General features: G+C 43.7%; 4 protein-coding genes across 4 annotated transcripts; 3 read left to right on the forward strand and 1 right to left on the reverse strand.

Annotated features, from left to right (window-relative positions):
- Positions 1-92: 92 nt before the first annotated feature.
- P153DRAFT_433646 (Ebp2-domain-containing protein) lies at positions 93-1,644 on the forward strand. The gene is made up of 2 exons (XM_033673035.1): positions 93-1,139; positions 1,193-1,644. The coding sequence occupies exons 1-2, from the start codon at positions 197-199 to the stop codon at positions 1,477-1,479; spliced, it is 1,230 nt and encodes a 409-aa protein (XP_033520900.1). The 5' UTR covers positions 93-196; the 3' UTR covers positions 1,480-1,644.
- A 93-nt stretch (positions 1,645-1,737) lies between these two features.
- P153DRAFT_322473 (uncharacterized protein) lies at positions 1,738-2,797 on the forward strand (the record flags this gene model as incomplete). Its single annotated transcript, XM_033665177.1, has 1 exon — positions 1,738-2,797. The coding sequence occupies exon 1, from the start codon at positions 2,022-2,024 to the stop codon at positions 2,793-2,795; it is 774 nt and encodes a 257-aa protein (XP_033520901.1). The 5' UTR covers positions 1,738-2,021.
- Positions 2,798-3,481: 684 nt separating this feature from the next.
- P153DRAFT_388551 (uncharacterized protein) lies at positions 3,482-6,751 on the reverse strand (the record flags this gene model as incomplete). The annotated part of the gene is made up of 2 exons (XM_033670760.1): positions 3,482-6,464; positions 6,516-6,751. The coding sequence occupies 2 exons, from the start codon at positions 6,749-6,751 to the stop codon at positions 3,482-3,484; spliced, it is 3,219 nt and encodes a 1,072-aa protein (XP_033520902.1).
- Positions 6,752-7,217: 466 nt separating this feature from the next.
- On the forward strand, positions 7,218-8,591 carry P153DRAFT_433648 (uncharacterized protein; the record flags this gene model as incomplete). Its single annotated transcript, XM_033673036.1, has 2 exons — positions 7,218-7,458; positions 7,510-8,591. 2 exons carry the CDS (start codon positions 7,218-7,220, stop codon positions 8,589-8,591), a joined length of 1,323 nt encoding a protein of 440 aa, XP_033520903.1.
- Positions 8,592-10,968: the final 2,377 nt, after the last annotated feature.

Below are 10,968 nucleotides of genomic sequence, written 5' to 3' on the forward strand. Positions count from 1 at the left end.
CCCGGCAGAGTGAATGCTAAAGCGCCGCGGCTTCTTCCCCAAAGCATGGGCGGTGAGCAGCTAGTGCTAACGCTAAATGTTTCTGCGCCAAGATTTCGTTGGACCTGGACGATAATTTTTGGGAGCTTTGACGCGACATTGCGCAACCAACTCGTGCTTTTCCTATCAGCACGAATATCTCCCGAACACATCTGCCATGGCGAAAAGTAAGCTCAAGTCCGCGCTCGACCACCACAAGGGACGCAACTTCCCGCTAGAGAAGCAGCGCAAGAAGGAAAAGGCTGCGAGGCAACGGAAAGAGAAGAATCAGGCGCAAACCGATGGGACGGATGGCGAGGAGGAGGGAGGTGTGAAGCTGCCTGAGGTAGTAGAGGCTGGTGTGGTGGCCAACGGCAAGGCGAGCAAGGCGAGCAAGCCGAAGAAGAACGGCGCGCAGCCTGTCGCTGCTGAGGAACCTGAATGGGAAACGGATGGAAGCGACGATGATGAAGACGACGATGACGACGATGACACGCCGGGGCGCACCATAGACCTGGCGCTCCTCGATGACAGCGAGAGCGACGTCAGCGGTGATGACGATGTTGTTGGCGAGGACGAGGACGCAGACGAGGATGAGGACGAGGAAGACATCCCGCTCTCTGACCTCGAGTCGGTCGCTTCAGAAGACAAGGGCGACATCATCCCCTTCCAACGCCTCACCATCAACAACACGGCCGCACTCACCGCCGCCCTGCACCGCATACAACTCCCCTACTCCAAGCTCGCCTTCTCGGAATACCAGGCCGTCACCACAACTGAACCTGTTGAGATTGCCGATATCGAAGACGACCTCAACCGCGAGCTCGCATTCTACAAGCAGTGTCTGTCCTCGGTCAAGGATGCGCGCGGCAGGCTGAAGAAGGAGGGCGTGTCGTTTTCGCGCCCGGCCGACTACTTCGCTGAGATGGTCAAGAGCGACGAGCACATGGGCAAGATCAAGCAGAAGCTGATTGACGCGGCCGCGGGCAAGAAGGCCGCTGCTGAAGCGCGCAAACAGAGGGACTTGAAGAAGTTTGGCAAACAAGTCCAGGTCGCGAAACTTCAGGAGCGTGCCAAGGAGAAGAAGGATACGATTGAGAAGATCAACGTCATGAAGAGGAGTACGTGCCCGTTCATGCCTGTCCGCTAGATTTGAGTGCTAACTGTGATACAGAGCGACAAGGCGCAGACATTACCGCCACGAACGAGGAGAACCTCTTCGACATTGAGCTCGACCACGATGCTAAGCCTTCAGAATCTCGCCGGGGTGACGGCAAGTCTGGTGCTAAGCGCCAGAAGAAGAACGAGAAGTTCGGATTTGGCGGAAAGAAGCGACACGCCAAGAGCAACGATGCTGAGTCGAGCGCCGACGGCCGTGGCTTCTCAGCAAGAAAGATGAAGGGCAAGACTGGTGGTTCAAGCAAGCGACCGGGCAAGGACAAGAGGGCGAAGAATCGTTAAGACAATCCTGTTGCGTGATGAAGGATGGTGACAGTGGGTGCATGCACACGGCGCTTTGGCGTTTATGGGAAAAGAATAAAAGCGCGGTTGTGTTCCAACTGTGTAATGTACTGAGTTGATCGTGCTCCGTATGGTTCTAAGATACCAATGTATACTGCTTCAATCACTGTCGTGTCTGCCAGTATCCTCATTTTTGCCAACGTCATGAGCCAGTCTGGGGACTACATCGAACCCAAGTAGGACGAAACTACCAGCGAAGTGATGGTCTGGTATTCTCACGAACATAGGCGATAGTCGTTCAACAAGATATAGTGGAACATGGGGGCCTTGAGGTAGAGGCAACAGTGTCTCTCAACAGCCATGCTTTCACTCCGATACTAGCGCGCAAACGCTGTATTGAGTGAGAAGGACTTTCCCTCGCTAACACCTTAACCTATTCTGCCACACTATATAAACCCTCAACCGCCCATTCTAAAGACCACAACCACTCACAACATCTCACTCACCACCCTTTCAGCCACCGAATTCCTCCAGCCCTCACCATGTCCTCCGACGAAGTCTTCTTCGAACCTGATCCGTATGCGTCAACCGCCCGATCTAGAACTACAACAAGCACGGGGAAAACCCACGCAACTCCTCCAGACGCATTCACCAAGAAACCAAAAGATGACTTCAGGTCCCCGTCTGCGTCAACCAATACCATCTACTACCTCGGCATTATCGCGCCGCACACAGACAACTATACTGTTCACGGCCCAGTAACCTCGTTTCTTCATCTCCTCCCTAAGATCGAAGAAATTGTGTCGAACTCGCCGAGCGCAATCGATAAGCTCGATGACTTGCGCTGGGTGGAAGACGTCTGGGGCGAGCGTGAGCCAAACGTGGGGTTTGAGAAGGGGTTTCGAACGTTCGTGGTCGATGGGCAGCGCGGCATATATACTGTGCTGCGTATTCTCACCGAAAAGAACCAGGTTGTGCATGAAGTTCTGCCAGCGGCTGTGTACACAGTCACGGCCCACGGTCCATTGACTAACGCTAGTGTGAAGGCGAAGGGATATGCGAGCACGAGTAGGCTTGTAGGTTCATTTGTTGAACGCGCGGACGCTAAGGCAGCAGCGACAGAGGCTATGCAGGAGTTGGTCCAGGGGCTGGAGGTCGCAGAACACTGGGGCAGTAAGGATAAAAGTGGAGGCGTGCTGCTGGCGTTCAGTGGAGACACGATGTGGGAGGTCAAGATCGTGTATGATGATGAAGTGTTCAAGAGGGCGAGGGAAGGGTTCGAGAGGGAGGATAAACGGACAGGTTGGCGCATCTGAAGATGATGTGGGGTTATGACTGGTCAGGCGATCGATAAGGGAGCGCGATAGGCTTCAGGATCTACTGAAGACCTGGGCAGTGCCATCTACACACGAGCCTGCATGTTTAAGTACATCCATTTATGTAGATTGAGGTTTATGATCGGTGCGATAACAGGTAGAAACTTACTTTGCAAGATATGGAGAACTTCAAACTCTTTCACTAAATTTGATTCAGCCGGACCATTTGTCCGTACACAAAAGGTCGATCGAGGAATCATAGATGGTCGTCGCGAAGGAGTTGTTCACACTCCGTGTAACTACAGTAACATGACTCAACAAACAATGATCGTTTGACTGTCTGTACCGCAATACTGAGCCATGATTCATATCTTCATCTGTTCATTCCATTTTGTTTAAAAGTGAAGCTCCCCGGATACAACACTTCGAGTCTTTGAGTAGCATAGACAGGCGAGACGACTACATGAATTGGGAATGGATCATGGTTTTTTCCACATGGCTATTGCACAAAAGGGAAATTGAATTTGGAACACAATAACATGCACCTAAAATCAGGCAATGCATATCAACGCTCTTGTTGCAAGTTTCATTTCTTTCAGCAAACAATCAAGTACACAAGAAGATAAGAGGACTAACGGAGCATAAGCAACAAGCCAAACCAAAACACTACATACATCCACACATTCTCAATCTTTACGTTTCCAAGGTGAACTCTGGAGGTTTGACTTGTCCACGCTTACTTTCGATGCAGCAATGCGGAGGCTAGAAACTCTTGTAGGGGTTGCCGAAGCAGCTCGTACCTTGATTGCTTTCGTCGATGAGGGAGGGTCTTGAGCTGCAACTTGCTGAGAGTCAGAAACCTCCAGATGATTTCTGAGGTCTCTATGGTCGTTTTTTGCATTGTCATCCGTACGAACTGATCCAAGCTCATCATCGTTAGCAGTGTGAGCATGTGGAGACTTTGACAGCATGGCTTGTCGAGGTTTTGGGCGCTTGAGTTCTTGAAGCTGGTGTGTGATATTGGCAATTTCTTTGTCGAGTTCAGTCACAGCTGCTTCCTTCCTCGTCACCGGGTCGTGTGCGAGTTCGAGTTTGTGTTCCCAGTGTTTGATCGGACCGTCTAGACTCTTCAGATCGGTGGTATATCCGTTGTTGGCTACCAAAGTGACAGATCGAACCTGTCCAGCGATTGGTACCGAGGGGGCAGTTGTTCTCGATATAGGCTGTGCTGAATGCACAGTCTTTGATAAGTCGTCGTATTCCTGTTTCAGTGTTTCAAACTCGGCTTGAAGCTGAGTCTTGCCTTCTTCGAGCGCTACGTTACTCTTCCTGAACTGATCGTAACCCTGTTTGTACACCTTGACCTCGTTTTGGAGTACCTTATGCATACCCTTCCAGTCAGAAACAGTGGACTCAAGATGATCCCTTTCCTTGTTAAGAAGTTCGCTATTCTTTCTGGATACTTCGAGCTCACTCATAGCAACCTTGTATTGATGTTCAGTGGTTTCAGTCTTCTTGATCTGCTCTGCAAGCTCCAGCCTTGCCTGATCAACACGTTTTTGCACATCGTGAGAGTATCTGCCTCCAATCCTTCGAAGTTCGTTCTCAAAATCTTTCTTTTGCGTAGCAGCATCAGAATTTGCAGTCTCCAAGGTAGTCGTAAGATGATTGATGATTGATTTGTCTTGCGCCTGTTCGTTTCTTATCTTGTTCACCTCTTCCTTTACTATAGTTAGCATATCACTGCGTGCATTGAATGCGATATCCTTCTGCTCTATCACTTTTTCGAGCGATGCCACCTTTTCTTTTTCGTTCTTGAGACTTGTTCCAGCATGTCTCAGGCTCGTCTGCATTTTGGTGTACTTTTCCATGCCGACTTTGGGGTCGATCTCGCTGTTTACCAAATCCTGCAGCGGTATGGGTAGTTTCTGCAAAAGCTCGGCCGTCAAGCGGTTGAATGCATTCCCCTTGGATTCCAATTCAGTGGCTATCTGTAACACGTTTGCCTGAAGTGTCTGACGCTTTGAGAACCTCTCGTCCCAAGCTGGAACCAGAATACGTGAACCACCAGCCGATTTGGAGATGTCGTTCTCCAACTGCTTGATCGCAGCTTCTCGCAGCGACATAGCAGTCTTCAAGTCCGACAAATCTCTTGCGAGTCGGATAAGACGACCAGAAAAAGAAGATACGGAGGCGTACAAAGCCCCCAAACTCGTCTTGAACGGATCTGACATAGTGATGCTTGATCCTAAGTATTCTTCAACCCAAGAGATGTACCACTCAAAACTTAAAATTGTGGGTATTGGAGTGACGTTTGACGGACTAAGGACAGTCAAAGTAGGGTTTTGAGGTTGTAGTTTTGCGAAGCCGATAGGCGCGGATGTTTTCCCTGGGCTGCCGAGACGAAACGCTGGGAGACATGGATTCGAAGACTCGGGATGCTGATCAGCCAGAAGAGACGTGCCAGATTGGCTCCCAAGTTGAGCAACTACGGGTTCAAACGATGGAGTAGTAGTTTCAACTTCAGAAGAAGACTCTGTTTGTAAGTTGTTGTTTGCTGGTGGCGGGGCCAAGGAAGGGACCCTGATAGCCTCTTTTGAGGCTGTGGACAAGTAAGGGCCCGTATGACGCTTTGTAGACAGAGTATCCTCAGGGGGAATTTCAGCAGTGAGAGACTGCTCAGCCGGGCGTTTCAAAGTTGGAGAAAATGTCCCCAAAGCTCGAGCGGTGGGTACATGAGCAGATATTGACGAAACAATCGACCCTGCCAGATCTGGCAGGTTGGCGGAAACGGAAGCAGGTGACTGTGGAATCGTTTTTGACTCTTTCGAACTTGAGCCTGTACCACCAGAGAACTTAAAAGGAAGCTTGCCCAGCGGTTGTGCGGTGAAATTAGTGTCGGGTTGTCTTGCTTTGCGGAGTGCAGGTTCGTGCAGTGCTACTCCAAAGGGTGTGTTGCTAGGTTGCATTACACTAGACGTTGAATCACTGGGTCTCGTTTTATTCAAAAACATGCCGTTGGGTTGCGTTCTGCTGGAGAGTGTGTCGTGTTGAGTTGCTTCAAATATCGATGGTTTTCCTCCAAGAAAGGAGAAAGATAGCTTCGGTACAAAGGTGTTAGGCGTAATAGCGGGTAATTCCCCTACCAGACCTGGGGGTAAACCGCTTGAAGGGGCGAGATTCCCAATTTTTTGTACCGAGTCTTTTTCAGTCGAATGACAGTGGAAGGCGAGAGTACTCTCTTGCGAAACGGGTTTCCCATGTGGAGACGTATTACCTGGTAGATCAGTGATGAGTAGGCGCCATTGTGTGATCAGGCTAGTTGCTTTCTCCTTTATCGTAGGGTCCGAGTGATACCGTAGAGCGTTGATCGTGGGAATGTACTCGGGGAGCAGCTCTTTGGTCACTGCACCCAGGAGAAGCTCGTCGAGCGCTTCAATGATTACATCGATGGAGGCCCTCGAGTACGCGAATTGGTTCGCATCGATCTCGTCCATCAAGGTTCTTAATCGAGCGGAATTCGTTGCGCTAAGAGACACTTTTGGAATGCACTTCTGGAAAGTGGTTGGCTGATTCTGCTCCTTGCTAGGCAATGTTGGTGCATCTTGCGACGTCTTCGTGAAGGTATATGTGTTTTGCGACGCAGATATCTTGGAAGCTTGAGAAGTCCTGTGAGTTTGTTAAACCCTGGAGATTCGCAACATATGAACTGCAACGTACTTTGAAGAGGTTTGGACCACTTGAACGCATTCAGAGGCGCTCCGTTTTTGAGCATGTCCCACAGTCGCTATAGGTACAGCCCGCTGCGCCACTTCTACACTCCCATTCTGTTGACTAGTATGCGAGTTCGGCTGTTGCGCGAACATATTGGAGGCCAGTGGGTCTGCCACGAGCGAGCTCAGACGCGAGTCTTGCGTATCGGAGTCGTCCCGTTCATCGTGAAACGTGCCAGTCATGACTACTTTGGATTTGTTTCCGCCCATTCGAAAGCGCTTTTAGCTTTGGACAGAACCGAGCGCGCAACCGAACGGGATAGTTGTCTAGCTTTTTCAGTTGAGTGGATTGAGGCCGAGAGCGATTCGAGAGATTGTGATTCAACGAAGGTCACTGGTTATATAGCGTTAAACGGCTCAAGTGAAGATATCGCCTACAAAAAGGGAAAGTTACGATGTAAGGGCCGCAGTCGAGTACTGTGACATGTTTTCCTTTTGGCGCGTGCTCAAAACTTCGATCCCCTCAGCTGGTGAAAGCCATGAGTCTGATGTGTTGTTTCCATATTGACAAACATCCGCTTTCACTGGACGTCAAGATTGGGTGGACCCAACAACTTCTACGTAACCTAATCCTTCAGCCGATGATACGCACACAACCCATGATCTCAACTTTAAATTGAACAAATTCAGCCGCCATATTACAAAAGACATGTCGCACAACCCACAGAACGGAGATAGCAGTGGTGACTCTCACACTCGCCCTTCAGCAGATGTGCGTACATCGGTGGCTGCATTTACGGGAATGGAAGCCGAGGTTCCCGTGGCAGAAGAACTGGATGCCTCAAGACACGCAGCCTCAGATGGATCTACGTTGACGCCACGGCATACTGCAGCTCAGCCCCGGAGTAACGTCGACACGCTAGTAAACAACCAAAAAGACCAGACTTCGGGTATGTTTGATCCTTGAGCTCTTACGTAAAAAATGTTAATAAGTACCACAGGAAGAACTCTACCAATTCAGATGTATGGTGAGAACCTGGCAGAACGCGATACAGCAGCATTCGACAAGCCGAAATGCCTTATGATCGGTACGACGATCACATGTGGGATCTGTGTTAATACAGGTCGCGTGCTCAACAGTTTGAAAGACCATCAAGGCAACTGCCACATGTGCTCCGATATAAATGGACTTTTCGCGCTTGAGAGGAGGATACATGAAAACGATCTCCAGGACGCCAACCAGGCCTGGCAAGCCCAGATCGACGCTATAAGGGCGGAGACAGAGAAGCTGAATGAGGTCATTCAAACGTTGAAAGAACGCGAGAACGCTACGGAGGTGGAACTGCGACAGCTGGAAGAACGATGCGCCCGGGACCTTGAAGATGCCGATCGGCAATGGCGGGCCTATTGTACTGGTCTGCTGAGCAGATTGGAAGACCTAGAGCACGACAACCAGTACCATACTGATCTGATCAATCGCAAGGAGGCAGAGTTGAGGCAGGAAAGGAAAGCAATGTCCAAACAGCAATGCTGGCAGGACTACATCACCACTCACAAAGAATCCATGGAAAAACAGAGGGTGCGACTCGCAGAGCTTGAGAGTGTTAACGAAACTTTGCAAAGCCGTCTCAATATCCTGGACTCCGAAGCGAAACAGAAACCAAAATACAGCAATGAGCTGGGAAGTGTCACCCAGGCTTTGCAACCCCACTTCAGCACCACGACCAAGCAATTTGAGCGAGAGAATCACGAATACGAAACAGACGCTGGAGATGACAATCAGGCTTGCCAAACTCACATTGATGGTTTGAACAAAGAACTGGTGACTACACACCTCTCCATGCAGACGCAGAACCCGGCAGAAGAGCATTTTCAAACAGAGTGTAAGGCAAAGAACGACTACATCGACGAACTGAGGGCTAAGACGAAGGAGGCAGAGGTGAAGGGTAAAGAATTGGACAAGCTCCTTGAAGCGCGAAAGAAAACTCTACGAGCTCTCAAGGACGAGCTGAGGGGTTCACAGCCGTTGCAAGAGTTTACCTTCAAAGAGACGAAGAAGGGCAGGAAGGGAGGGAAGAAATAAAGAGTGTAGCGAAATCTCACAACAGGTTGACCACTACACGTAAGGTCAGTATATGAATCTCGTGCCTAATTACCAAGCATATACGTCTAGCATGCACTTTTGTGAATTCAATTGGTGTGGTTTCGCAGCTTCTAGGAGCCACCAAGAACGCGCACGAAATCATCTAATGTATTCTAATATACTGTCTCCTTTTTCTCAATCCAGCGAAATATGAAAGTGAGTTTGAACGTGAGCAGATTGGGAAAGAAGGATAGATTGATGCAGAGAAGTTATGCATGTAAGTGGAATTAAGAAAGATAATTGGTCATTGTGCTTACTCATCAGGTAACGTGTTTTATCAGCCTGTGCACGCCATCAGCTTGTGCACACAGAATACTATTTTTTAAGCTATACTTTTAAAGCTGCAACGCTATATATAAATAAAATTATTATAAGATTTTTTAAGGTAGTAATTAATAAAGTATTATTATTCTTTTATACTTTTTAAATTAGCTTAAAAGGTTAATTTTATAGCTATAGTAGAACTAAGGTAGAAGAGTTAGCTTATTATTAACTAATATACTTACTTTATCTTTAACTACTAAATTAATAGCTAAAGCTTTTATAAGCTTAAGGCTTTACCTCTTACTTTTTTTAAATAGTTTAATATCTTTCTAAAGTTATTTATTAGCCTAATATATAAGCTTTTTTTTTTTTTATTAAGCTTATTTTTTTACTTTTTTTATAACTTTTACCTTTTTTATTACTACTTAATTTTAATACCTCTTTTTAAAAAGATTTACCTTAAGTTACTTTTATTTATTTTAAAGGTTAATTACTTTACTTTTTTAATATTATAACTACTTTTATTTAAGGTTTTTTTACTTTTAGTAATTATAAGTAGTAGTAACTTTTTAAAGAAACTAAAAAATAGCTTTTTTATTATATTAAGCTAGTAGCTAAAGTAGTATTACTTTACTATACTACCTATACTTCTTTTTATTTAAAAAAGCTTTTTTAAGCTAACTATTTTTATATTTTAAAAGTATTTTTTTAACTAAAACTATATAAATAGTTTAATTAAGTTACTAAGTTTAATTTAGGCTTATATTAATTACTATTTTTTTTAAAAGTCTTTTAATCTTTCTTTAGTTTAAGGTATTTAAAACTAAGCTTATAAAGAAACTTAATAATAAATAAAAGTTATTTAACTAGAATTTATAAAAAATTATATTAGAATTTATAAGTAAAATACTAGTAGTACTAAAGGCTTTTTAAATAGTTTAAAGCTTAAATAAGCTATTTTAAGTATAATAAAAAAGCTAAAAGAAGTTATACTTAATAATAAATAAAAGTTTTTAGTACTTATTTATAAAGTTTAAAAGCCTAGCTAAGTAAGCTATTAATAAAAGCTTAAATATAACTATATTAAAAAAGTAAAAGTATATAAGTTAAGTAAAGTAAAAGTACTATAAGTAAAATTTTATTTTTATTATAGTACTTAATAAAATTTATAGTAATATAAAAGCTATAACTATTAATAATAAGTAGTTAATATAAGTATTAAGCCTTCTTTTAAGTTTTCTAATTAAATACTTATTTAAGCTAGGCTAGGCCTATAATATTACTTATTTATCTAGTAAGTAATAGAGTAAAGAAAGCTTAAGAGATAAAAAAATTAAAATCTTATAACTAAGTATTTTAAATATTTTTAAAGGTAGCTTAATAAATAAGTACTAAAGTAAGAGCTAATCTATTAGTATAAATATATATTAATAACGTAATCTACCCTTTATTATTATTTTTAAGAACTACCTTAATCTTTTAATATTTATATTACTTTTTACTAAAAATCTTCTTTAATCTTAAAAGTACTTTAATAAGAAAGCCTTTTTTATAGTTATATTATATATATAATATAGCTTAATACTTTACTACTTAATTTTATAATATAGTTACTTAAAATATAAAGTATATTTAAAGGTAGAATTAGCTTTATAGTAATTAGCGTTAATTTTAGTTATTTAATATAAAATTAGGTAAATACTATAATATATAATATAGTAATTAACCTAGTATTTTTTTACTAGTTTACTAGCTATTTTTAATATAAAATTCTAAATTATTTATTTTATAGGTAGTAAACCTTTTTTATAAAGCCTATTAATATACTATAAAAGCTTATACTTTTATATAAAGTTTAGATATTAGCTATTAATTATATATTTATTATATATTATAGTTACCTTATAATACCTTTAAGATAACGTAGATTAGTTAATACTATATTTCTTAGCTACTTTAGTATAATTAAAGGATTCTTTTAGCTTTAGGTATTATAAATTATTAAGCATAGCTTTTATATTACCTATTTTAGTAGTATTGTGTAGGGTTAAAA

This window comes from Dothidotthia symphoricarpi (genome assembly GCF_010015815.1).
Source record: "Dothidotthia symphoricarpi CBS 119687 unplaced genomic scaffold P153scaffold_17, whole genome shotgun sequence".
NCBI classification, from domain to species: Eukaryota; Fungi; Ascomycota; class Dothideomycetes; order Pleosporales; family Dothidotthiaceae; genus Dothidotthia; species Dothidotthia symphoricarpi.